Source organism: Neolamprologus brichardi, chromosome 10 (genome assembly GCF_056152115.1).
Source record: "Neolamprologus brichardi isolate AB-2024 chromosome 10, ASM5615211v1, whole genome shotgun sequence".
NCBI lineage: Eukaryota > Metazoa > Chordata > Actinopteri > Cichliformes > Cichlidae > Neolamprologus > Neolamprologus brichardi.
The window spans coordinates 16,219,924-16,245,927 of record NC_142113.1 but is presented as its reverse complement, the minus strand read 5'-3'; the positions used below and the strand labels follow the sequence as shown (position 1 = coordinate 16,245,927).

Sequence of the window (26,004 nt, the reverse complement as noted above, 5' to 3'; positions counted from 1 at the left end):
CTTTAGATTACTTTTATTTATTTAAACGTATTTGTTATTAAAAATAAATAAATAAAAACGTTTAAATAAAATAAGGAAATGTGTGTGCGGGGGAAGGTCAGAGAAGTTCAGATAAACGCGAACTCAGCACTCTGTAAAGGCAATTTTCGCTCTCAATAAAAACATGCATCAGTGCTTACTGAAAATTAGACCTAAGATAAATTTTTAGTTCCAGTTTTAGGTCAGTTCACGGACTAAACTTTCAATGAAACCAGGAGGAATTACGAAAATTACATTTTGACCTCTGACTTTTTGGCAAAAATCACCAAGCCACCTTTGTTTCAACTATTTAAAATATTTGTTAATTTTCAGATCTTATGATATTGTCTCTATTTAATCTTTTCTCCGCAACTCTTCCCTTGGATTTGATCTGTGTTGCTGCAAACACAGAGTAAAGTTAATTTTTTTTTTAAAACATCTTAAAAAAATCTCACAAGTAATAATTTTCATCACATTTTCCTTGCTGAAAGTACCGTGACTCATAGAACCTGCTCTAGTGAAATGTATATAACCTTTGCATTTGCTGCCCCACATGTGTGACCACCTTTATGTTTTAACATAGCCTGAACGCTTTCTTGTCATGTCATGTCTTCAAAACATCAAAAATTTTGAGACATTGGGGAGACCAATCAGTGAATGATAGTGTTACATTGTGAGTTTTTCTATCGAGCCATGGTTTCACTGCATTAGCAGTGTTTTTGTTATCATTGACATGCTAAAAAATAATGCTGTTGGCAATCAGAAACTTTCCAGAAAGCATTGCATTGTGGATCAGAATCTGATGGTACTTTTTCTGTGTTTATTATTTCTCCAGTTTTAACAACAGCACTAGGTGAAACGCAGCCCGAACAATGAGAGAGGCTCTTGTACATCTCTCCGGACCTCCTCCGTACATATGATTAAAATTTGAGTTAAAACATTTTTTTAATTTGGATTCATCACTCCATAACATCAACATCATGTTTAAACTAAAGGAATGGGAACAAATTATGTGCTTTCATAACAGGCTGCTAGTAACAAAGTGCCTAAAGGTACAAATTAAAACAGTTTTTTGTTAGGTTGTCTATTATGTGTAGATAAAACACTTATTAGGTTTCTTTTTTACGTTTGAATGAAGTCAGAAAGAAAATAAGACTATTTTAAAACTGCAAGAAAGTCTGACTCCTTGGACACCAAATATAAAGAAATTATGGGTGGCTGAAGACTTTTGCAGAGTACTGTGGTAAACGTTTATTCTTTTGTGACACAGTTAATTAAAGGAATTATTTTATTTAAAGTTTTTTTTATATCTTTACAACGTGTGTGTAATGTGACCACTAACTAATCTCATTCTGTTCTTATTGAGAATTGTTTACTTTATGTCAGTGTCACAATGTTGCCATGTGGTGCACCATATGTGTCTTTTACTCTTTTACAGTAACTCCAGAGGCCAAAAATTTACATTAAATAACAGATTTATTGTTTCCTTGAAGCACAAACATATACACCGAATTACAATCACAATGTAGACACAATAGAGCAAACAACACCTCAACAACTGTAAACACTGTTTATCTGCAGATTATACATTTATAATTTTCTATGCAGATATAAACAGATAATGCCTCTTAAGAGTAAGAGTGTAAATCGTCGTTCTTCTCTGAGTTTCAAGTGATGGCTACCTGATGGTGACTTGTAATCGAGAGGAAAGTAGAGTCTCCAAGTGTTTGTGAAACTGGAGTGCTCGTGTGTGTGACAGAGCATGTGTGTGTGAGTGGTAGATGAGTCTGTAGCAGTAACTGGTCTGGCTCAGATCAGGATGTGAGAACCTGTCAATGAGTTTAACTTGCTCCACGGTCCCACAACTAGCCTCTCGGACCACCGCGTGGAAATTCTTCTCCTCCCACGTAGGCCCAGTCCAGAAGCTGATGTCAAAGATGAAAGGTTCGGGATACAGGCAAAAAGGATGAAACGGAGTCCCCGGCGATGGGTGGGATGAAAATTGTTTTAAGAAACGTGGGTCATGTGACCAAAGCAGCCTCCAGTCAGGGAGCGAGAACAGGAGCACGGCGAGTAGGTCCAAATTTAGAGACGCAGTGATGCGGACATGATTGTTGTTGTCACTTACATCGCTTGCAAACACCTTACCAACCAAACCCACTGGCTGCGCTTTCAGACGCAGACCTCCCTGCTCTGTTACTATGGAGACGCCAAAAGGAGCAAGTAGCGTTTCCAGCTTTTCTCCGAGCAATTTACCCGGCTCACTTTCTGAAGGAAAAACACCTTGGATGAGGAGCTCGTGAAAGGCAGGCATAGCCCAGAGGCCGATGGGTACATTTCTAAAAACCACACCACTAATTCCATATAACAAGCTGGTAACACCATTACAGCTCCCACAGGACTCATCCTTCTCATTTCCTTCACTTTCATCACTCACCTCACAGTCACCGTGACCATCGGCGTTAATTATCGCCTCTTTTTTAGCTAGAAGCTCTTCCATCTGAGGGAGCAATGATGGACGTAGCATGTGCATACCACTTTCCCCTTCAGGATCAATGTCAAGAGAGCATGCTGACCTGAAGCTCTCAACTCCTTTGATTCTCACCCTATCTCCTTTATTTGAGGCAAGACATGTGGGCAGCAGAGTCTCTGTGGGTCTCGGATCATTTTCTTTGTCTGCAGAGGTATCAGTGTCAGAGGTGAGGTCTTTCTGAAGCAGGTGGATCCAGTAGCATTGTGCGCTATCGATGCCACAGCAGTGTGTCTGCAGCTGTTTTGCTGTGAGGAGGAAGGGGATGGTCTCTGTCATCATGGAGACCGGCCATTTCTTCATCAGACCTTCGAGAAGAAAATCTTGCACCAACTTCACAGGGTGGACAGAATCTGAGCAGAGAAATCTCCTGATGAAAGAAAAGAGGTTGTAATTATATTTATGTGATTTATGTGTGTGTTGGTGGTGCAAACACCCGGGTAGCCACTGTGTTACTGTACCTGAATATGTAATCACTGAGCTCTGCTGGTATTTCGTACTGCACTTTCTCTCCTTCAACGACCTCCTCCACCTTCAGCAAATGAGCAGGGGTGTAGGGGATGCTGCGAGTAAACATGTGGACCAAAGCTTTCTCCACATGGAAGCCTTTATCCTGGCTCCTGTCCAGCAGCGATATCATCATTAGTGCCAGGCATGCAAACATACAAGGAAAACACAAAGAGATACAGCTGGGTTGCTTTTATACATAGACTCACCTTTACTCCTTACCTGTATCCAGTGCACTTGTAGCTCTGGTGCTTATCATTTTCAAAAGGATGGATGGCACTCAGAATTAGATCTGCCTCCGCTGCCATGGCAACCGCCTGCCAGCTGTTGTGCCACTCTCGCTTCGGCTGGTCCGCTGGTGTTCCTCCTTGTCCGTTGCACAAGGAGACGTGAACCTCCCCACCTTCAGCCAACACTTGAACACAACTGGAAGAACAACAAATTCACATTTTAAAATGTCAATACATGTATGACACGTACATAAATGATTATTTTCTAATAACCAAAGAAGCAAATGTTATTATTCAGTTACCCTGCCATAACACAGCTCGATTTCTCATGATAGTGGGTTTCTTATTTAGTGATCGCAAGAAAAAAAAAGTTTATTTCCTCTTTATTTATTAGAGATCAAAAGAAACAATTAAGCAAGGAAAAACTTTAATAAAGTGCTAGACACCAAGCGACCTCACAGGCGGGCATGCTTCAGTGCTGCTAGTGAGACTCAGTGAGAACCAGATAAGAAAATCGGATAGCAGATAATCAGATTTTGATACTGGCATTTAGGGAAAAGCCGTTTTCTCAGTAAATCTGCCTTTTTTCCAAGGTAGCAAGATAAATTAACGTGTCACCACAGGCTTTATTATTTTATGTTTTCTGCAGAATTATACTAAATAAATAAAAAGAATTTCAAGCACAACCATTCACTGTCCGATATAAACAGTTCCAATTTTTAATTTAAAAACATGTTGCAATAGACACAATAAACAAGGTTAAATGATGATATCATTTTGAGATCACAGTGCCAAGCCAGAAAATTTTTTTTTAATGAAGTGCGAGACTCCCAGTCTCCTGACAGGCCGGCGCACCTCCTGCTGAGACTCCCACAGAAATCAGAAAACCAGAAAGAAAAACTGACCTTTTGATAGTGACAGTGGGGGTAAAAGGCTATTTTCTCAATAAATCTGCCCTTTTCCTCAAGGTAACAAGGCCTTACCACAGAGAAACAAGCTTTATTATTTCAGGTTCTCTCCGTTCATTGTGCCATTAAAACTGTTTACATTTTTATTTAAATCAGTAACTATTCGATCAAATAACAGCTAGAAGGGTCTGAGCATCCTGTAGAAGCTTTCATAACCTGGTCATTAGTTGCTTAAAACACCTTAAGTAGACACAAGAAGCAAGATTAAGTGATGATATCAATTATATTTAGGCAATAAATTGTAATTATTCCAGTACATGTCACATAAAAAGGGATATAAACTGTTATAAAAACAAACTGAAAAACACATACAACCTTTTAAGCCCCAATAATGATGAGCTTGAGGCATCAACAGCCTCTTTTAGACTTCTTGCAGAGATAGAAATGAATGCAAGTGATGCATGTGATGATGTTGTGATCATGGCATGATGCAGTCCTACCTGAGGAAGAAGTTTCTGAGAAGTTCTCTGTTCTTTTTAACCCCACTCTTTCGCCCATAGTGAGGGAAGTTGAACACCACACGGTCAAATCGATGGCCCTGCAGAGAGGCGCATTCGTCCAGCTTTGTGCAATCCACCTCAAACAGCACAGTCCCTCCTGAAAGAACAAACAGTGTTAAAGATAGTATGCAAAAAAAAGAAAGAAAGAAAGAAGAAGAAGGGGGGCACAACTCCATAAAACTCAAAATAGCAGCAGTTATTACAGCTGGTAAAAAGCCGTACCAGAGTCCTTGATGGTCTGGATGTTATCAGCTGCGCCTTCGTGCCGCAGTGCCTCCTCCTGATGCTGCAGACAAGTGGCCGTTACGGTGGTCTCTGATCCGGAGTACAACTGACAGGCAGAGGCCGAAAAGGAGAAGTTCCCTTCTCCCACCATTAATACTGCCCGCGAAGGAGACATATCCAGGGTAAAGCGCAAACAAAGCTGCTTCCCAAAAACTCAGCTCTGTGAAAACTTGTCCCCAAAATCTGTCCCTGAAAGGGATGAGCCGCGTGTGCGGGTGACAGCGGCCACCTTCAGTCTTCTTCACGGGTCAATATTGTGGTTTTGGAACCATGTTTAAGCTTTTTGTTTGTTTTTGTTGCCTGAGACAGGCTCGAGCGAGCGATACGCTGTTAGTACCGCTGCTGTTGGAGAATAAAAGCTGATGACCTTCTCCAACTCGAGCTCCGCAGTATGTGAAAGCCGAGCTCACCTGTAGCAGCTTGCGTTAGAAGCGGCGTCGCAGATAAAATAGTCCGACTAGAAACAAAAGGCTCCCCTCCCGGGGCCTCAAAACATCAAATCAATACAATAATAATAATTGCCTGAACGGGAGCCAATAGTCAATAGCTGCAATTTTAATAACTTGGCCGCAGAAGTGCTAGTTTTATACAGTAAGGTGTAAAAGTGTGCAGTTTTCAAATCCGCAGGGTTCCCGCCGTGGTTTCAGAGGGACTCATTTGTGGGGTGGCACACGAGGCAGCTATTTGCAGCATCAGTGAAGCTCAGCATCAGCTGGCTTTGCATCTCAAGTTGGTGTTTGTAAAGAAATTAAGGGAAAATCCGCCTGACAGTTTTCCTGATGTGCGGTTCTCATTTCCGCTCGGGATTTTAAGGTCTTTCGATCAAATCGGAAGTAGGTAGTAGAACAGTTAGCACACATACATGTCTGTTTTTACCGATGCTAAGGTCATACTAGCCGACGGATCTGCGGCACCTGCTCATATAAACCTCAGAACACCATGCATGACGTGCAGAGCCATGCAGACCTGGTTTTAAAATTCTTGGAAACCAGTATGATGAGACATAACAAGCTCTCATACATTTAAAATGTAGGTTTGTGCTGTTAATTTTGATGCAATTTGTAATTCTGATATTGAGGTTTTCTAAAAAAAAAAAACAAACAAAAAAAAAACAAACCCAAAGCTGACTAAATAAAAATAATAAACATCAATTTTTTCCCCATAAATGCACTTAAGAAGAGGTTAGTCCTCTTCCCCTGTTCTATCCTCGCACAACAGAGTTTTTCTTTTTTAGCAGGTATGAGAAATAAATCTTGTCTTTGTGTCTTGTAGGGAGTGTTGCACCCACATGGGCAGCGTTCTGGCTTTGTCTTCCAGTCCGGGCCATCAGAACTGGCCTTTCTCCACAGACCCACCTCCTTCCCGCTGGGACGCACACCCTGCTCACTGGGATAGTCCACCGCGCTGGGAGAGGAGGGATGGCCGCCTTCCCAACCCAGGCAGCTTTCACTCGTTGCACAGGAGCTGCAAAGGTATCACTGGTTAGCATAGAAGAAGTGAGGAGTGCTCACCATGCTTAAAGTGAGGCAAAAAAGACGCTGCAGTTGCAACTGTTTTGCTGTAAAATGGTTAAATGTCAATTACAGTTTTACTTCTATTGCACTTCTAAAGCAGCAAGGTTGACCCAAGTTATTTTAAAGTTATTTAAAAAAAAACAAGATAAAACCGTGGATAAAACTCCATGTTTCCTTGTATAATGTGTGGTTCTAGCTACTCATAATCCTTTGAGGCTAAATAAAGCAGTCCTCATGTTTCTAAATTCTGTTACTAGCTGTGAACAGCTACAGAAATACAGATTCTATTATCTAAATGTTTCTTGACATGATTGGTTTTTTCCTCTTCAGACGTCTTTCCTCAACAGATTGAGGGTGTTAAGATGATACTGAATAAAACCCTGAGCAGCTTCTTCAAGGTGATTTTTTTTCATTCACTTTAATTTAGATGCAAACAGTTTGTAGCATTTAAAGGCGATAATTATTAACCAAGGAATGCTTTCAGGTCAGCCATACGCTCCACCTCAGCGCTGTAAGTCCGTCGTATTATCGATTTCACGTGGAGCACCTGCAGAGTGACGACTATAGCAAAGACAAGGTCAGGTTTGAGTCATCACAAAGCTATCTTCATAATAAAAAATTTTAATGGTAACAGCGAGGGAGCTGCTGCCTTTTTGTGTTCACAACTCGCATTCTGTTCCTTTGTCAAATCTCAGGATGCTCCAGCGTTGATCGGGGAGATGGACTCCTCAGGTAGTCTGAACGCCCACGCTCTGCTGCATCTCACTGAGCGCGTGCGAGCCAGAACAGTGTTTCAGGTGTGATCATAACATCTGACGTCTGTATACATGCCATTCATTCATTCATTCAGTTCCCTCCTACAGCTATTACAAATCTTGACACCTTTGACATCTTTCTTCAGAATATTTGTCTTTACTTTCTCTGTTTGTAATGTATAATTCTCCATGAAAGGATACCTGATCTGTTTTCTGTTATAAACTTTATCTGTAGAGTAACATTTTTTGAACTGCTCAATGTGTTTTAGACCCAGCAGTCCCAGTTTGTAACGTGGCAATTTGAAACTGAGTACAGAGGGAACGATTTTACCGCTGCTGTGACATTGGCCAACCCAGACGTCCTCAGAGAGTCAGGTGAGAAATGGCAGGTGGAAAAATGAGCAGAGGATTAACCATTAGGGTCTGATGTATGGAAAGTTGGAGACAGTGCTCTACACTGGAGTTATAGTTCCCCTATTTCTAATGTGGACCTGGCAGAGGGTGTGTTTCTGCTTCAGGGGGATCATAGCCCTCACCCTACCTGCAAAGGTCCTTGCCAGGGTCCCAGAGAGCTAATTTATACACAAAGAGTCAGTCAGAGCCTTTCTATAATTACCCGCACTAAGTAATGTCTGAAAAATGAGAACACCTGTTGAGGGAGGGCAGTTTAGATGATTGAGAGGAGGTTGAAGAAGAAGGAATATGCCTTCTACAGGGGTGAACTGGTCTGTTAGAAACTGCTGTGAGCTGTATGAGGTCCTGAGGACTGAGACTCAGGTGGAACGCAGGATTTATCTATAAGAAAGCCGCATCATTACAAACTATTCCACCTTACAAGCATCAGATCTGTGTGGAACAGCTGACCTGTATGATGTGTAGAAGAAACAACAAACTGATCTCAATCTTTTTTAATAAAGATATTGTTGCTGTGCTCTTTTTTTCTTACTTTTTCTGCAGAGTATAGGAGCTTATTAAAGTTAATATTACACATGATTGTCACATCAATAGCTGAATTTAGATGGACATTTTCAGTATATACTCTAGGACTCATAGATAGAGACGTTTTTAGAAAAGAAGAAACTACAACTTTCACAAATCCTACACCAAATAACAATTTTTTTTACTCTGCAGCCATAAAAGACTGACAGGCTATTGTCGGCATAACTTTATAAGTTGAGAACAAGGTCACGTAGGATTTTGGAGTTGATACCATAGGTGTGTGTACTAGGAGGCTGTGGGGTAGCACTGGCAGGTATTTTTTAGAGTTAAATTCACAGATAAACTGTGCAGCAAACCTTAGTAAATCACATTTGTTTGATTTGTTTAAATATTTTCCCAGCATTTTGTGTTGTAACTTCTATAATACATTTGCCATAAGATCAGCCACCAAGTTACCTGCATTGTCCCCACTTTTCAGCTACAAAACCGACACTGTGGCTACTCTCATTAAACCCTGACAGTAGTTTCTTAACCCTAAAAGAGGACTTTGTTGTAATGCAGTGTTAGGAAATCTGGTCCATAGACACAGTTATTTGTGCCCTTGCTTTCATTAAATATGTATTTAGATTTCCTTCCAGAGCTCGCTGGGAGTCACAATACAACATCCATGCTGCCAATAGAGATACCTCTCAAAGTAAGCCGATGGATTTGCGGTGTTCATCATTTTTCGTCAAAATATGCAAAATGGTCCACAATGAACGTGAGTGCAGTCATACAGCTCTGCAGTGCCAGAGATCACTTTCATGTAGTTTGTTTTTCCTTCTTCTGTCAGATATAATATTGTTTGACAAAATGCTACAGTTAATCTGTCTTGATTCACGCTCAATCATCCAGGTAAGGAAACTCCAAAAAGTTGATTCCGTTCATCTTAATGCAGCGTTTGAAAATGTAGTTGAAAATACCCACCAATAATAGGACTCAAAGATCAGAAGTGTCTTAGATTTGACTTTAATAATATTGTAGTATTACATGGCGTACAGGAAAAAATAAATAAGCAATGGCAGTTGACATTGTTATATTCTAACGTCAATACATAGACGGGTCAGCTGTAACACAGATTTCAAGTTTACACGGTGGAATATTTGAATCCTGCACTCCGCCTGAGCTGTCAGATACGTTTGTAACTCTGACGGTAACTCTGTGAAAAGCAGAAGAATTCAAATTCACCAGAGAATAAATAAGGGAGAGACATGGCATCAAAGTTAGATAGAGCACAGTCCCACAGGTTAAGAATGAAAAAGAGAAAATACATCCCAGGAGGCGAGAGCTAAAGGAACTGATGAACATGGTCAGACAGATGACTTTATGTTCCTAAATTCAGTCTGACATTTTATCACTGTTGCTCAGTTATACTTTATTAATGTAAACTTGCCGCACTTGCCGTGTGCATGCACATGGATGTGTGCATGACCAGTCTGCTCCGTTACTTAAGCAAAAAACACTCCACCTCTGGTCACAGGCTGCCCCAGTTCCTGTACATCTGTAGTGAGAGCTTAGTCTGGATTGCTGGCAATATGCGAGACTCATTCCCAGTGGGTGTCTGCCAAGACCGACTGTTACTGATTCTTTTTATAATTTTTATGGACAGAATTTCTATGAGCAGCCATGGGGTGGAAGGTTGAGGGTTGGCAGGTCTCAGAGGTTTATCTCTGCTTTGCAGATCATGTCATTGATTTCAGGCGGTGGCCTCCAGCTTGCCCTTGGGCAGTTTGCAGCTGAGTGTGAAGCGGTTGGATGAGAATTAGCTCCTATATGTCTGAGGCCATGGTTCTCAGCCAGAAAACAGAGGTGTGCCCACTTTGAGTTGGGAATGAGTCGTTGCCTCAAGTGGAGGGGTTTAAGTATCTCGGCATCCCCTTCGCGAGTGAGAGGAGAGTGGAGTGACAAATTGATAAACAACTTGGCGTGGAAGGTGCAGTGATGTGAACGCTACACCAGTGTGTTGTGGAAAAGACAGACATGAGCATGAAAGTGAAGTTGTCATAGGTGACTAAAGGAAGAGTGGAGCAGTGGAAGTGCTTCCTCCAAACAACTTCTCGATTCACCCTGAGAAGCTTCGTCATTCAGGAGGGTAGTTACTCCTCTACATTAAAAAGAGCCCGTTAGGGTGGTTCAGGCATCTGAAAGGATGCCTCCAGGGCACCTCCTAGGTGAGGTGTTGCAGACGTGTCCTATTGGGACATGTCCAAGCTTGCTTGGGAACACTTAGGCTGTGTCCCAATTCAGGGTCTGCACGCTTGAAGTACGCGCACTACGCGTACTACGTACAGTGCGTACTATAAGTACGAGAAGTGCGGAAGTGAGAGGCTTGTGAAATGGGACGGTCTAGCCTTCGTCGCGCTGTTCAGGTTGCCTAGCAACCATGATACTAACTGCGAGAAACGCGAGATTGTGTGACAAAAATGAAGGAGAAAAATGTTTTGTTGGTCATTCATTTTTGTCATGACATCACTTTGATTAGTTGAGTATCTGAGGCTGAGACCACAGGACTGTAAAACATGATAGTTGGGCTTCATTTCTGCACTGAACAGTCAGTTCAAGAGTAGTTAGTAAATAACAATTAGCTCTTGTTGTTCATGAGACTAAAGTCATCTCACTGTGGTAATGTAAATATAATATGGCCAATATTATAGTATTGTCAGATTATTATGATGAGAAGCAGGTCTAGGCATCTCTACTTAGAAAGCTGCACATGGACCTGAAAGAGTGACAGGAAATAGATGGATGGGTGGATGTTGGCTTTTCTTTGTTATCCCGCAACATGAGAAGAAAATAATTTAACACTTTTTCTGGTATTTTTCACTGACGTGCCCCTTGATGATTTTTCTGTTATCTTGCTGTGTGTTTTTCCTGGACAGTTATCCTGGTGGCGCATTTCCTGCAGAGCGTTTCTTCTGGGCTGGTGTTAGGAGGAGAGCTGGTCTACCATCGGGGACGAGCAGAAGAAGGAGGCATCCTTACTCTGGCTGGACAGTACTCAAGTGAGATGTTGTTTTTACTCATGAATCTGCCTCACATATCACATTTTAACAGAGCTGGTATCATCTCTCCTTTGTTGAGCTTTGATTTAGCCACAGTGGGGGTGATGGGTGGGTGTTCTGTCTCTTCATGCAGGACCAAACTGGGTGGCAACATTGAATGCTGGCAAAGGAGGTGCCCATGCAAGCTACTATCACAGAGCCAACAAACAGGTACAGCCAGTGCCACCCATAAGCGTAAACACCATTTACCTTAGTGGCATATCATTAATGTATGTTTGCGCTTTGCAGATACAAGTAGGGGTGGAGTTTGAAGCCAGTACCAGGACACAGGAGACCACAACATCCTTTGGGTATCAGATGGAGCTCCCAGAGGCTAATATGGTCTTTCGAGGTAAATTTCCTGATGTAACTTTGAGTCATGCGCAATGTTAACTATTATGAAAGCACAATGCATGAGTCTTTTGTTTCTTTGTGTGTATCCAGGTATGATAAACAGCCGGTGCATAATAGGAGGTGTGTTGGAGAAGCGCCTGACTCCTCTCCCAGCCACACTGATTATGGGTGCCTTTGTAAATCATAAAGGTGATAAACTGCAAGTGGGTCTAGGCATCAACGTGGGTTAATCATCAGCTAACCCCCGCTGGAATTACACTCCGCTGCCTGGTATCCGTCCAGAGGCACGTTTCAGAGGCTTCATTAACAACGTGACCTTCCGAGACTTTTTCAGCCTCACCAAAACACTTCCTGTTTCTTTAAGTCACCTACCTCTCTAAGTGGAGGCAATGTTTGTCTGACTGAGTGACAACAAGAGGATTGCACTGAGAGGAGTGGATGAGCACCTCGAGGGGCTCCACGTACAGTATGTGACTACACAGATGTTTCAGTCTCCCTAAACCCAAACTGTGCATCCACTCCTGGACACTGAACCAAAAGGATAAAAGGCATACGGTACTGTAAAGTTAAAATAAAGATTTTATATTATGGGTAGTCCTAAACAAATCTAATGTAAGTACACTGTATTAAAGAACAATAGTCTTTTTAATGTATTTGCCCATCAGCTACAATTTTAATAGACTATTTACACAAGATGCTTACAAAAGATGTGTTTGCCCATCTAACAGGCAGTGATTGGTTTACATCAGCGCCAGTATCAATTAAAAACAAAGCTCATCAACTCACCTGCCAAAATATAAAAATTTAGCTTGAATGTACAATCATTTGGTGCTCTCTAACCACCACAAACAGAGAAAGCATTAAACTGACAAAGTTCAGCGCTTACTCATAAAAAGTCTGTGTGGGCTAATCTGCACACAAGCAAATGCTTAGAGGATCATTCCAAATGGCAGCAAATGCTGAATCTGAGTATGAGTAAATGGGTCGGCTCACGTTAAAACGTCAGTAAGAACCTTAAAAAATATGCATGAGTAGGTGAATGTTTGTTTGATTGGGTACAGATCTTTTTTTTTGTGTGCCGGCATATTATAGTGTGCAATCCACACAGAGAAAGGTGCTGCTTCATACTGTATATAGTAATTTAAGGTTCTGAGGGTTGAGAAAGAGGCTATGCACTAAGTCTGCTGATTGAGGACTGCGCTGTATGTATACTGTATAGATGAAGGCATTTGGTAACACTGACTGTATGCAACCTGCACTACTCGTACTGCGCTCGACCATTTACAGTCCTCTTCAACTGGGAAATGTTGCATATATATGATTTATTCATTGTATAAAGTCAGCATGGAGAGAAATGGAAGGGATGGCTATCTTTTTGAACTTAATTTATTAAAGATGTTATTTCTGTCATTGTTTCTTTTGACTGTATGTCATGCATTTCAACAGACAGCTACCTACCTACAGTAAGTCTGAACCTAAACTCGGCACCAAGGTACCTTTTTACGTCCTGTTGCTTATTCATAGCTCAGCAAGACACAAACACGAAAGCCAGATATTTTTCACTTAAATCATTAGAGCTGAAGATTGCAGATTCATTAAGAATTTGCTTAAACTGAACATTTTCCACTCTCGGATCCACATGCAAATATTCCTTCCCATTATCTTCCATTAAGTTGAGATGATTTTCCCTGATATACTGTTTTAGTGGTGGATGTCCCTTTTAAACAAGGCCAAAGTTTCAAATACCGAAATCTGCACAAAGATAGATGGAAGCCCAGACCTCAGACTGCAATAAGATGCTACATTTTGGAAAGAAAAATTTCTGTGTTTGATTTTGGATGATGGCTATGAGAGTGAATACCTTTTAATATGCTTGTGGAAGGCACACAGCTCATGCTGACAGCACAGAAATCCCACTTTCTGTTTGTCAGGGGCAGCTAGTCATAAGAAAGTGGGTTCAAAGGAGAGGGTGTGTTGTGAGATTGCACTGAGGTCTAATGTGTGTGTGATTTAAAAAAAAAAGAAAAAAGAAAGAAAGATTGTTTTTAAACTTTGAATAATGTGTAACATAGTAAAGGATAAGACCTGAAAATGATAGGTCCTTTATAATCTCTTATTCCTTCGTATTTGCATGCTGCCTCTAAAATTATTGTAAACTTTTGTCTTTAACCTTCTAAAATCTGAACTCTTCCATGGCATGCATTTTTAATTTCTCTTTGATATTTGGGCATATTGGGACCCGATGAATGTAAAAAACAAAAAATTACCAGATTTTCTTTTTACCTGATTTTTGTTTCTAAGAAAAATGAGAGCCACATATGAGCATATTCGTTTAAAACAGTAGCAGTATAATGTCCTCGTACGTGGATATCAGGCTCTTGTAGAGCAAAATTGAGTATTTTGGTCTAAATAACTCAAAATGTAATGTCCACACATGTGGACGCCAGGTTTTAGGAGGTTAAAAAACTAGAAGTGACTTAAATAATGCAAGAACAGATGATAACATATCCAACACTCAGTTGAGACTTTTTTTAATATAAAGTATGAAATTAATAATACATTGTATATACATATATACAAATATTGGTATGTAAACAAGTCACTTGTTGCTAATATGGCATTAGTGTCCATTATCTGGCCACAAAAGACAGAGTGGCAAAGAAAATTGCGGATACTGTCCATTTAAACCTGGGAGTCTTCTTGCTGTTATATATCTTTGAAAAAAGAGAGGAATCCTTTCGATCCTTCTCCCTTCATTCTCAAAGACTTGCTTCTTTGGAGTCCTGTAGCACCTTTTTCCTGCTGGCTCTCTTTCTTCCTCTCCTCCTCCCTTTGCTGAACCTGTTGATTTATCACCACCCGCATGTCCTCCTGCAGGAAGAGCAAAGGTTCAGATTACAAAAGTATAATAATTTTTTAAAGTCCATTTTTCCAAAAGAGACTATCTGTAGTTTTGAATGCAGGTACACAAACCTGCCAGGCCTCCAGCTCTTGAGACAGCGCCACCTTCTGCTTGATGGTGTTGAGAAGCTGCTGAGTTAGTGATTCTTTCTCTTGACGCACCGTGACCAGTTCACTTTCTAAGGACCTAAATGGAAATTTAAAAAACAGATTTATCTTAATAAAATCTAAATAAAATTGAGAGAAACTAAACTAATCAGCAGTTTAGCGTAGCATTACCTGTAGCTTGGCTTTCCTGAACTGCGGCCACACAGCTGAATTTCCTCCCTCAGAGACTCGAGTTCTTCTCTCTGACCTTCAAGCTGAAGTGTAAATACATCACTCACATTGATCATAACATTGCATATTAGAGAATGATTGGCCTCCAAAATAAATGTGATATTATAAAGTAAAGCACAGATAAAAGCTGAGCAGAGGAAAATAGGCTACATAATGTCACACAGTTAACCTCAAATCGTCACATCACACACGTCTTCACAATTTAATCAACACATGTTGATTAAATTAATTCAAACTTAAACATACTGATTCTATAGCACATTATTAAAAAATGTAATTCCGTGACTTCAATTGGTGCTTCCTATATTGTCTGTTTTTGCTTGACAAATCAGTCTTTTTCTATTCCTGCAGCAGTAAGGACAGTATATATACAGCATACAGTTTCACTGACCTCTTCTTTGAGTGCCTGTATTTCTTCATCTCTCGCTTGCAGCACTGTGGAGTGAGCTAGAAGAGCCTCTTTAGCCTGTAACAGGAAAGATATACACCACATCACAAAAAGTCAGAGGGGTCCAACACTTATCTAGGCATTTGTGCTGTTAATGCAAATTTGTCCTGCAAATATGTTGCTTTTTTGGGCAGACTTGTGCACTATGGGGCGAGATTAATGTATTAGCAAGGTAAATTTGAAAAAGTGAGATTTTTTCAGTGTGGAAAAGGACTCTTTTTACCTGCCTAGATCACCACATTCACTTATGCTGAATACATAAGTTGATCTGTACCAATTTATGTCAGTGTTTTCTCAAAAACGTTTGAACACTCACAACAGACGGCTGAAAAAGTAATATGTACTAAGATGAAACAGCTAGGGGAACATTTTGCAACTAATTGGGTTAACTGGCAAACAGGTCAGTTAAAGACTGGGTTTAAAAGAGAGTGTTTAAGAGAGACAAAGTTTCTCAGGAGCAAACAAAGGCAGCGGTCACTAATCTTAAAAAAAACTGTGCCTACAAATTGTGGAACAAGTTCATAATAATGTTTGTCAATGTAAAAAAGTGAAGACATCATCAGCTACAGTACATAATAAAAAGGTTCAGAGAATCTGGAGAAATCTCTGTGCTCAAGAGACAAAAATCAATATCGGATGGATCATGTAAACATACACGAGTACAAGGATTATCCAGACAAGCTTTGGTACACAGGATCGGTACACACTGACTTAGACTGTGGAGTTACTCGGTGTGTGTGTTTCTGTGGGCACCTGTGACTGCTGAATTTCACTCAGCAGAGACAAAGGTTCTGCTTGTGTCCTGTCCAGGATGCTGTCTTCATCCAGGTTCAGAGCTTTTTGCTGTAGAGAGCGATTCAAGGTGCGCAACTCAAACACCACTCCCTGCTCCTGCTCTATCTACACACCGAGCACATGCACACACACAGATCGAGAACGTGTTAGTGACCTCTGCTTGTGATGAGCAATGCTTCCTGCAACAGATATAACTGCTTCAAGTTTCATCGGTCAACACCACGGCTGATCCTAAATTTGCCTCCGATTTAATGCTCACCTCTGCTTCTTTCTCTTTGAGTTTCATCTGCATTTCTGACAGTCTGTCTCTCAAGCGCTCTCGCTCCATGCAAAGTCTTTGGTTGTCTTCCCCTGAAGCTTTTAGTTGTGTCTCCATGTGTGACAGCCGCTCTTGCAAAACTCTGTTCTGTATGAGAATGATCAAAAGGATAGACTCGCAATATAGAAGCTGTTTTAGCATTGTCAGCCCAGATGTCACCCCAAAGCCTACTTCCTGCACACCTCGAGGTTGTTAAAAGGTTTATAAAATCAGCATCCTGATTGTTGGTTTACACCTCAACTGAACATTTTAAGAATTTTCCACTATTTCTCGTTACAGTTATTTTGTAACCAGATTTTCATGCTTCATGATGACACGAATTATTGTGACTGAAGACTTGTCAGACCTCCATGACTTTAAGAATTTTACTTATTTTTGCTGGTATTTAGTCTCAAGCCAGACTCAAGTTATCCGTACATGAGATTTGATTTTAGCTTATGCTATATGAAAATTGACTCCCAAAAGATGTGGTTTGTAGACTTTTCATTGAGAACTTAAGACTTGCCTCTAAAAAACAGGTCTTGTACTTTCATGTGGTGCTACTGCTGTTCTTTGTGCTTTTTGGGTGTGCTGTTCATAATAAAACCAAAACTTTTGTGTTTGCAATGTTTTACTTATGGGTATACCTCTGCTTGTATGCTCTCTAACTGTGTAAAGCTGATGTTTCGGCTAAAAGATGATTCTTCCATTTCGTCTCTGATGGTACGCAGTTCAGTCCTCAAGGAATGCTCCAGTGTCACAGCCTAGATGTGTGAGAAATGGGAGAAAGGTGTGAATAATAAAGGTAGGACTATCTAAACCCGTTAGTCGGCATTTTCCTGTGATGCAACATACGTGCAGAGATTCACTGATCCATTAAAACAAACCTCTGCCAGCTGCTCAACCAGTCTCTGGTTATGGTTGGCTAACTGAATCATCTGCTCGCTTTCATCTTTTCGCCGGTCACGCCCTTGACTCTGATGTTTCTCCACCTCAGCCCGCAGAGTTGTTAAATCAGCAGTTAGCTCCGCCTCCCTCTGTCCAAATGCCAGTTCATTCATCTCCAGCTTCCTCTGAAGAACGTGCTTCTCCTGCTGTAAAGCCTGTATTAAACACCATATGAACCAGCTTCAATAACCAGACTTTCCTGATAACATGTATGATGGCTCCACTCCATGGACATGGCAGTGTGACAGCAAGCCAGCATGCTCAATAGGAAAACTCAGAAAAAAAAAAAGTTACAAAAACATTCAAAGAACATTTAACATGGTATTTCATGAAAAATACTTTTCTGTTTATTTCTTTGTGCTTTTCGATTCTGCACTGGGGGCAGATTTATTAATTAAAAACCTAAAAGCTGTAAAAACAGTATAACTAACACAAAGTCACATGAACCTGATTTATGGTGAAGATCTACTTAAATGACTTCTTCTAAAGTTAAAAGTACTTAACTCACATTAAGTTGGAGCGCATGCAGGTTAAGTAATGCATACTTATCAGGAATTGGAAGCACCGTGTTATGTCCCATACATTTCACTGTAGCGCAAAATACTGCAAATTTTTGGTATCATCTGATACCAAGTAAATAAAAGGCCAGTATTGTTGATACTGATAATGATACTTTAATTCTGAACACATTTTAATAACCACTTAAATCATTGTGATTTTTACTTTGCCCAATTATTTGTTGACACAATAAAACACACCTTTCAGCTTTGCATGTATTTTAAAACCTTTTTAGAGCCCTGCGATGTAAATTTTCCTGTCTCTAAAGCACTTTGGGTCAGCTTCTGTTTGAATGTGCTATAGGCTATAAATAAAACAGACACTACAGTCAACACAAAAAGGTCCAGCCATTTTTCATAGTGCATGTTTGGGGTATATTTTCCAAAAATATGTTTAACCCAATTGAGAAGGCTACATACTGAACTTAGAGGATTGAAACAACATATTGATCTCATCACTCTAGTATCAGTCCGATACCAGTAGCGGCATTGGTATCGATACTAATGATATTTAAATTGATTGGCTCACCTCTAATGCAGTTGCAGAAACACTATTTGGAATAACAGCGGATTAAGAAATCATGACATGATGGCTGCCATGTAATCATGGATCATTATCATAGCCAGCCTAAAAGATTGTTATGGCTGTATAACATATGATTACATATGGTAACTGGGGAACATAGCTGATGTCACATGCTATGACCATTTTTAATGATTAGACTGCATACTAGAACTAAAATGATGAATTTGTTTTGTACTGCCACATTTAATGTTAAATTTATTGTTATCTCTGTAGAGAAAAAAACAAATGGTTTAAATACTTTATATATAGATAAAATCTATCTATATATCTATTTCTGATAGCATTTTCACACTGTGTAACTTGAATTATTTTGTAAAGCAGTAGTCAGTAATGGTATGTCTGCAAGTCCCTTAGTGATCTATGGCAGCTTTATGAGACAAAGTTAGCATTAGCTTCCTAACAGCTAACCAGACATAATCTCCTTCAGCACAGTGAACACTAAAGTGATTAGCCAGCTAAAGGTATTGTATAAGTTTCAGTCTGCGGTTATACATTGTTGGAGCTCTTTCTCCTCCAGTGGGGGTGGTTATCATGGTTGCATTGTCTCCTTGCTATCCGACAAATCTTCTGCCCACTGGTGGAATGACTGTGCACTGCAGGCCACATCCAAAAGTTTTGCCTTCATGCAGCGATTTGCTTGTAATTTTAGCTAATCTTACTTCCCATTTCATTTTGTGTAAAAATGTGTTTATCAAATATGACCTTTTGGGAGATTAAGGGACAACAGTAGCTTTAATCTTACCTCCAGCTCCCTTTCCCTCAGCTCCAGAGAGGCTGTCAGCTCCTCATTCTTCTCCAGTAAAGCCCGTCCCAGCTCAGCAGCTAGAATCAGGTCAGTCTCTATGCCTCCTCCACTGTCAGTGCTTCCAGGGGAGGATGTGGATAAGGGGAGACCAAAGGAGAGAGAGACCGAGGAGGAGGGAGAGAGGGGAAAGAACGAGTCCTCCAGGCTGGGTGAGGGAAGACTGTTTTTGCTGAACATAGCTGACAGATGAAGGATCAGTTAAAAAGTACTATCCCAGGTCCTGCAGTTGTGATTCAGTCTCCCACTGGTGGAAGACAATGGCTAGAGAATCAGGACTTTCTGTTTCCTGATGGTTTAGTTTACAGGTGTTTGGGTTCCACTTTTGTTATCCAGAGTATTCCTTGTGCTTCAGTGTGTGGTCCCAGTGCTTATATCATTCACTTCTTCTTCTCTTCTGGTGTTTACCGGGACATCTTTGGGCAAGAAAAGACATTTAATAACACAGAAAACCTTGTGTGAATATCACACTAGCTGCTTTCTGGTAATATAATCCAGCATGGCCTAAAAGGAGATCTTTTGTCTGACAGGTGCTTTTGTAGCTCTGACCGAAACACCAACCTGCACTATTATCATTGTCTCCTCCCTAAATTCCACAGGCACTGTGAACTGCTACTTCTTGTGATCACTACAATGTGTTGAGTATTTCAAGTAGACTCTTAAGTAATACGTTTAGGTCAAATTATCAATAAACAATCAGCATAGGCTTAAAAAAAAATCTTTTTGTTTGATAATTCACTGCTATCATGAATAATTCCCAGATTATTTTTATTCAAATTTAGACCGTGTAAGCTGAATTTCAGTCGCAGTGTAGCAGTGTCAGTATCTGGAGTCTCCCCAGCCTCAACTATCAAGTCTGTCACTATTTGCTTCTCACCGGTATCATGAATCTGTGCTGACATGCTCTTTAAAGTCCTTTAAAATACAAGTAATAAACTCAGTCCTACTTTATTGCCAGTACAACAGTTGACAGAATCCGTGTTAACCTATTTTCCACCAGACTTTGAAAAATGATAAGTTAGGTCTTACCTGACAGCTCTCTGCCACCGCAGGCTAACAGGTACAGTCTTCCTGTTTGGGAGTGTTTGCGCAAGAGAAGCTCAGCTGGTTTCCTTGGTAGTGGAAACGTTCATTATGTAAATAAAGCACATGGCTCCACCTACTGAGTTCCAAAGGTGAAGCGAGGGAAAAAGCAAGAGGAACTGAGAGAAAGAACAGGGAATACTGGAAAAGTGGGGTAAAATTAATAGCTGCTGATTGGATATCAGGCAGTTAAACAAGGAAGTGATTAATTCTGAGGAATTCACTGGGGGGGGGGGGGGGGGGGGGGGGGGGGGCATTGCGTGACAGATGGAAAAGTCTAGGACACAAGCAGGGGTCTGTCTACTCCCCACCCCCTTTGCCCCATCCTGTTTACCTGCTTGAAGAATTTCAAAGGAGCTCTGTGTGTGCTCATATGACGAAGGGTTGGGGGAAGAAGAAAAAGGGGACTGCTTCTGCTGCACCTTCATTTTAAGAGTGGCCAAACAGACTTACAAGAAGACTGAAAACCAGGACCTTCCTAGCTGAGAAAAAAAGGCTTTTCCATCAGTAGGTGCATTGACGTAAAGACATGGCTTTCGAACTGTGGTTTGCTCTTTCCCTGTGCCTTGTGTTGGGAACCTCTGAAGCTGGAAAGCAAATGCCTAAACTCTCTGACAAGAAACTCTGTGCTGACTCCGAGTGCAGCTGTAAGTATCAACTGTTTTATTTTGCTTCTGAAAAAAAGTTCAGATTCATATCACATTATAGCTCATGACATTTGTCCCTGCACAGATCCTATCTTGATAGCTCGTGCACTGCAGGACTATTACCCTGGAGACTGCAGGTTCATCCCCATCAGGCAGGGGCAGCTTGTCTATGTTTATGCAATGCTAAAAGACAGAGGGAATCTCTTCTGGGCTGGCAGCGTGAGTAAAAGTGACATATTTATGTGGCTATAAATGGCCTGGGCACGGCTCTAACCATAAAACTGTGAAAACGTCACAGGCTTGGGCTTCCATGTGCAGCAAAACATTTAAAATTTTTGAATGTTATCAAACAAATGTTATCTGCGTCATCTTTTCCCAGGTACAAGACGCCTATTATGGACAACAGGAAGCTCGCATTGGCCACTTCCCCAGTAGCATAGTGGAGGAGACACATGCTCTCATGCCAGCCACAACTGAAGTCAAAACTACTGTAGGTGAACACACACACATGCACATGTGCATTTGAATTATTTAGTGCTTTCTCCTGATTCAGTGTATCTTCTTTTTTCCAGAAATGGGACTTCTACTGTTACTGATAATACACTTCCCAAGAAACTTAACTTGATATGATGCACACTGCTGACAGCTTATTTTTATGCATCTAATAACATGAGCGCCAATAGAAGTATGCATAAACTCTGCACAGCAATGAGTGCATGTATTATTATGAAAACGTATTATTATAATTTCATGTCTCCATTGATAGTCTTGCTGTCTTTTGATGACTTAGACATCAGCAGCGGTTCTGCAGCCTTGCTTTGTTGACAGATGAACGATGTACATTGTCTGTAATGCTCCTGTTTATCTGAGGTTTTGCAGATAATAATAAAAGTTGTCCATTGTGCACTTATAAATGAAGGAAGCACGAGTTGTGCCCTCCTTTTCTCTGCTAAAGCTATTCCTTTATCGTGAGCATTGTGTGTCTTATCAACAGGCAATGTCAGATTGTAAAAACTGTTTTCAAAGCAACAATGAAGTAAGAAATTTCAATTTATTAGATATCTATATATATTAGACTTTTGCATTGTTTAATAAATAAAGCGTGCTGCAAAGCATTTATCTGGTGCTTTTTGAGACCAGGCTAAACCTTCATTCCTGAAAGCTCCAGTTCCCCAATATTAATAAAGTGTCTGAAAAAAAATTTATCAGCAGCTCTACATTCACTGTACATAACCACACACACCTTTTGCTGCATTGTTGCATTGCACAGGTTCAACTAGTTACTGAAAACATTCTTCAAAGATTTTCACATGATATCATCAAACACTTGCTGCATATTGGCTGCACATTCATGACGTAAATCTCCAGTTTCACCACATCCCAAAGGTGCTGTACTGCATTGAGAGCTGGTGACTGTGGAAGCTATTTGAATACAGCAAACTCATTGTTTTTTTCAGGTAACAGGTTTTAGATTATTTAAGTTTTGCCACATGGTGTGTTATTCTGCTGGAAGCATAAGATGGGTACACTGTCATAAAGGGATGGAAATGATCATTAACAGTACTCAGAAGGCTGTGGCATTTAAATGATGCTCGGTTGGTTCTAAGAGTGCCACAGCATCCCCCAAATTGTTACACAACCACCAGCCTGAACAGATACACGGGAGGATGAATCCATGCTTTCACATTGTTTACGTCCAATTCTGATCCTGTTTTTTAGCTACACCTTTATACAGTGTACCTAATAAAGTGGCAGCAGAAATCAAGACTATTAGATCAGGCAACAGTTTTCCTTCTATCTTCCCTTCTTTTACTATTGTCCAATTTTGTCAAGCCCATGTGAATTGTAATTGACAGGTGAAGGACCTAATATAGTTTTTTGCTGCTGTAATGGCCTGTGTTTGTATAGCGCTTTACTAGTCCCTAAGGACCACAAAGCGCTTTACACATCCAGTCATCCACCCATTCACACACACATTCACACACTGATGATGGCAGCTACATTGTAGCCACAGCCACCCTGGGGCGACAGAGGCGAGGCTGCCGGACACTGGCGCCACCGGGCCCTCTGACCACCACCAGTAGGCAATGGGTGAAGTGTCTTGCCCAAGGACAAACGACCGAGACTGTCCGAGCTGTAGTTCATCTGCTTCTGATTCCTACTCTGAAACTTCAGCAGATCATCTGGACCATGACCATGAGTTCTTGCCATTTGATTGGCTGATCAATATTGATGTTAATGAGCTACTGAACACCTTATTAAGTGGTCAGTGAGTGTATGTTGTTATTTGAAGTCCATTTGAGAACAGCAACACAATAGACAGAAGAAAACCTTGACAATGATTCAAAAACACACACAACCGACCTGTGAATTTGAATCTCCATATTTATTCTACTTGCTGTTGTCAGTGTTAATATTCCAAAAGGCTTAACAAATATAATAGAGTTGTAATTCTTGCATCTACAGGTATAAATGCGCTCACGTACATTCACAATCATACTACCCTTAGCAACTCAGAGGTCATGTTCCCCAGTGAAAAAGGGGCCCTGTCTGTTTCTCTCCTTTGTCCACAACTTTGCTTCTTGCTCATTCGCTCTCATTCTCTCAACACGCCTGGTCCCGAGGCCTTTGGTGGCTTTTTCTTCTTCTGTTTATTTATTTATTATTTTTTTTACTAAAAACAAACGGGCTGTCTGTGCCTCCAGAAAACCTCCTCCTCACACATGCAGAAACCAATGCTCTTCCCACAGAATGAACACAGCACATTTTCCATCTTACTAATACCCGCTCACTCTGCTCTGTGCGCTGAAAATACATCTTTTGTTAGTGTGTTATCACTTTTAGTGGATAGTACTCATTAGTATTAGTATTTCTCTGCAGAACCAGTAGATGCTGCAAGCTTATCTGGGTTCAGTTACTAACTAGCACATTTGCCACTGAAGTGAAAGGTTGCTAGAGTCATGTGCTTCTCCAAATGCCTGATGGTGGTTATGAATTTGTCTTTGGAAATACTGTTACATGTGCGACTGTATTTTGCGTAGAAGCCTAATCTATTTGATTATGATAGGGAAATGAACTCTTGGGAGCTCAATATCCTGGAACTCACCATGATGTGTCTATAAAAGCTGTACTGTCAAAAACAGACTCTGTTACACGTGCTCCACAGTTTTGCTGAGACAACACAATAATAGTGAGTTAGGGGTTAGGAACTGGTTTATTAGACAGCAGTTTTAGACATCTAGAACTGTATGACTACTCTATATGTGTACGGCACTGCCAACATAACAGACAATATAAAGGGTTAATAGTAAAGCAGCATCTGGTGCGTCAGGCTCTGCTCTACATTTTCTGTTTCTGTGTTCCATCTTCACAGGAAATAGGAATATTGCGCTCCAGCCCAGTAGATGACCGAGGTGCTGTGATTGTCAGTATACCATCACACGACAGACTGGAGGTGACCTCGGCACCTGTCACACCAGAAGGAAGCCTGTACTTCCTCAGAAACTCTCTTGACACATAGCCGTGGTCATCCTGAAACAGAATTAGTGATTGCATCAGAACAGTGTGGCTAAATTTATTTTCTGGTGTTAAATTTGCTCATCTGACCTGTCTGTCTTCATGTTTGCCGTGTATTGTGATGAAATCATCACTAACGCTGACAGACAGCTCATCAGGGGAGAAATGCTTCACATCCACATAAATGACATAGCGATCCTTTTCCAAGCGCATCTAAATACATACAGTAGAGCAGTGAGTCAGCCTGGGATAAAAACCCATAAAAATCTTGTTTAATGAAGGACTTGCACCTGAAAATTACACAAACACTCATGATATCAGTGGAGGTTTGGACTCTGATGATCATTAATCCAAACCTCACAAACGAAAGGCCATAAAACACTGACATTTGTGCGTAACTCCCATGATGTAATAATCTTAATTACACAGGTGAACTGTACTCTACCTCACTGTGTCCATTGTCGGGCCAGTTGAACCAGCGCATAAACAAAGGGCGCATCCAGGGGAAGGACCAGGAGAATGGCCACATCATTGGCCAGTCAGTGAGAGGTTCTGCCATGGAGAGGTCAGGAAATCGATGTGGGAACGCCCGGCGGTACCAGGGATACTGGATGGGGATATCCATGGTGAGATTCCAAGAGGGTTGTAATAAATGACGAGGCAGGCTGACTAGGTCTGATTTGGTTTGAGATGGGTGCTGCTGTGCTCTCCTGCACTGAATTTATAGGTCTTTCCCTCCCATCCAAGCCAGACTTTGCCTCTGTTCACCACTTCTACACCCCCTCCCCTTCGTGACCTCCCATGCACACTTGCATATGGACTCTGCCAACAGCCTGATCTTTCTGGAACAATGATGTCAACTGTTTATCCCTCCATCACTCCCATTGTTTTATCTGTCTGATTGAGACTGGTTCTCTCCCTCGCCGTTACCCTCTATCTGTCCCTGTTCTCTCGGTCATGAGGTGACACTGGCTAGGAATACTGCTGACATCCTCCATGTTCATTCCCCAGGAAATACTCCTGTCTGGTGTGTGTGTGCCTGTGTGTGTGTTTTTGTGAGGGTTTGTTTGAGGAATAGCTGCCAGAGCATTAGCCTGCTGTGCTCTGAGTGCCAGGAGCTTTAGGTTTGTGTGTGGAGTGGATGTGTGACTGAATGGGAACTGATGAGTTTGTAAGGGCCAGCATTAGATGACACTGTGCGTATCATTTTGCTATGAGCTCAGATGTAAAATATGAAGTCCTTTGCGTTGGTTGTGCCAATAAATTTCTTTCATCCTCCCAGTCATGTTAGTACTGAAGGCTATATGCATTAAATTATATCTGCAAGCATAGAGGTTCATCAGAAGCTTTTAAACCATCACACCATGAATTTTAGTTTTAGTGCTTTGCAGACCAAGCCCAGGC

At 41.0% G+C, this 26,004-nt stretch overlaps 5 protein-coding genes across 6 annotated transcripts; 2 read left to right on the top strand and 3 right to left on the bottom strand.

The window, feature by feature from the left end:
• Positions 1-1,500: 1,500 nt before the first annotated feature.
• Positions 1,501-5,467, bottom strand: fdxacb1 (ferredoxin-fold anticodon binding domain containing 1). The gene is made up of 5 exons (XM_006800011.3): positions 4,976-5,467; positions 4,694-4,850; positions 3,278-3,481; positions 3,010-3,168; positions 1,501-2,918 (listed from the first exon to the last, which is right to left on the bottom strand). Exons 1-5 carry the CDS (start codon positions 5,151-5,153, stop codon positions 1,697-1,699), a joined length of 1,920 nt encoding a protein of 639 aa, XP_006800074.1. The 5' UTR covers positions 5,154-5,467; the 3' UTR covers positions 1,501-1,696.
• Positions 5,468-5,714: 247 nt separating this feature from the next.
• On the top strand, positions 5,715-13,090 carry si:dkey-71l1.1 (mitochondrial import receptor subunit TOM40B). Its single transcript, XM_006800010.3, has 10 exons — positions 5,715-5,871; positions 6,311-6,510; positions 6,883-6,950; positions 7,037-7,129; positions 7,248-7,349; positions 7,577-7,682; positions 11,165-11,287; positions 11,421-11,497; positions 11,576-11,678; positions 11,771-13,090. The coding sequence occupies exons 2-10, from the start codon at positions 6,327-6,329 to the stop codon at positions 11,908-11,910; spliced, it is 996 nt and encodes a 331-aa protein (XP_006800073.1). The 5' UTR covers positions 5,715-5,871; positions 6,311-6,326; the 3' UTR covers positions 11,911-13,090.
• A 1,186-nt stretch (positions 13,091-14,276) lies between these two features.
• On the bottom strand, positions 14,277-20,459 carry bicdl2 (BICD family like cargo adaptor 2). The gene is made up of 10 exons (XM_006800009.3): positions 20,384-20,459; positions 19,295-19,770; positions 17,349-17,564; positions 17,109-17,225; positions 16,423-16,569; positions 16,122-16,268; positions 15,312-15,386; positions 14,861-14,943; positions 14,654-14,768; positions 14,277-14,551 (listed from the first exon to the last, which is right to left on the bottom strand). Exons 2-10 carry the CDS (start codon positions 19,532-19,534, stop codon positions 14,387-14,389), a joined length of 1,305 nt encoding a protein of 434 aa, XP_006800072.2. The 5' UTR covers positions 19,535-19,770; positions 20,384-20,459; the 3' UTR covers positions 14,277-14,386.
• Positions 20,460-20,726: 267 nt separating this feature from the next.
• mia (MIA SH3 domain containing) lies at positions 20,727-22,271 on the top strand. 2 transcript variants are annotated; one of them, XM_006800008.3, is made up of 4 exons: positions 20,727-21,084; positions 21,170-21,303; positions 21,464-21,574; positions 21,657-22,271. In XM_006800008.3, the coding sequence occupies exons 1-4, from the start codon at positions 20,967-20,969 to the stop codon at positions 21,678-21,680; spliced, it is 387 nt and encodes a 128-aa protein (XP_006800071.1). In that variant the 5' UTR covers positions 20,727-20,966; the 3' UTR covers positions 21,681-22,271. The 2 variants fall into 2 exon arrangements, with proteins under 2 accessions (XP_006800071.1, XP_087702957.1); XM_087846831.1 differs by lacking the exon at positions 21,657-22,271 and having other exon boundaries at positions 21,464-21,610.
• Positions 22,272-23,451: 1,180 nt separating this feature from the next.
• On the bottom strand, positions 23,452-25,378 carry LOC102788181 (alpha-crystallin B chain-like). Its single transcript, XM_006800006.3, has 3 exons — positions 25,046-25,378; positions 24,691-24,813; positions 23,452-24,615 (listed from the first exon to the last, which is right to left on the bottom strand). Exons 1-3 carry the CDS (start codon positions 25,223-25,225, stop codon positions 24,424-24,426), a joined length of 495 nt encoding a protein of 164 aa, XP_006800069.1. The 5' UTR covers positions 25,226-25,378; the 3' UTR covers positions 23,452-24,423.
• Positions 25,379-26,004: the final 626 nt, after the last annotated feature.

What these genes read in the sequence shown, in the direction of transcription:
- fdxacb1 (XM_006800011.3), bottom strand. Translation starts at nt 5,153, where the DNA reads ATGTCTCCTTCGCGGGCAGTATTAATGGTGGGAGAAGGGAACTTCTCC. An exon ending in TACAAGTGCACTGGATACAG is followed by an intron (nt 3,169 to 3,277) that starts GTAAGGAGTAAA and finishes GCTGCTGGACAG; the next exon opens with GAGCCAGGATAAAGGCTTCC. An exon ending in CTCAGTGATTACATATTCAG is followed by an intron (nt 2,919 to 3,009) that starts GTACAGTAACAC and finishes TTCTTTCATCAG; the next exon opens with GAGATTTCTCTGCTCAGATT.
- si:dkey-71l1.1 (XM_006800010.3), top strand. Translation starts at nt 6,327, where the DNA reads ATGGGCAGCGTTCTGGCTTTGTCTTCCAGTCCGGGCCATCAGAACTGG. An exon ending in ACGACTATAGCAAAGACAAG is followed by an intron (nt 7,130 to 7,247) that starts GTCAGGTTTGAG and finishes GTCAAATCTCAG; the next exon opens with GATGCTCCAGCGTTGATCGG. An exon ending in ATCACAGAGCCAACAAACAG is followed by an intron (nt 11,498 to 11,575) that starts GTACAGCCAGTG and finishes TGCGCTTTGCAG; the next exon opens with ATACAAGTAGGGGTGGAGTT.
- bicdl2 (XM_006800009.3), bottom strand. Translation starts at nt 19,534, where the DNA reads ATGTTCAGCAAAAACAGTCTTCCCTCACCCAGCCTGGAGGACTCGTTC. An exon ending in TGAGGGAAAGGGAGCTGGAG is followed by an intron (nt 17,565 to 19,294) that starts GTAAGATTAAAG and finishes TGTTTAATACAG; the next exon opens with GCTTTACAGCAGGAGAAGCA. An exon ending in TCAGGAAAGCCAAGCTACAG is followed by an intron (nt 14,769 to 14,860) that starts GTAATGCTACGC and finishes ATTTCCATTTAG; the next exon opens with GTCCTTAGAAAGTGAACTGG.
- mia (XM_087846831.1), top strand. Translation starts at nt 20,967, where the DNA reads ATGGCTTTCGAACTGTGGTTTGCTCTTTCCCTGTGCCTTGTGTTGGGA. An exon ending in TGCTGACTCCGAGTGCAGCT is followed by an intron (nt 21,085 to 21,169) that starts GTAAGTATCAAC and finishes GTCCCTGCACAG; the next exon opens with ATCCTATCTTGATAGCTCGT. An exon ending in ATCTCTTCTGGGCTGGCAGC is followed by an intron (nt 21,304 to 21,463) that starts GTGAGTAAAAGT and finishes ATCTTTTCCCAG; the next exon opens with GTACAAGACGCCTATTATGG.
- LOC102788181 (XM_006800006.3), bottom strand. Translation starts at nt 25,225, where the DNA reads ATGGATATCCCCATCCAGTATCCCTGGTACCGCCGGGCGTTCCCACAT. An exon ending in CCGACAATGGACACAGTGAG is followed by an intron (nt 24,814 to 25,045) that starts GTAGAGTACAGT and finishes GTATGTATTTAG; the next exon opens with ATGCGCTTGGAAAAGGATCG. An exon ending in GCAAACATGAAGACAGACAG is followed by an intron (nt 24,616 to 24,690) that starts GTCAGATGAGCA and finishes ATTCTGTTTCAG; the next exon opens with GATGACCACGGCTATGTGTC.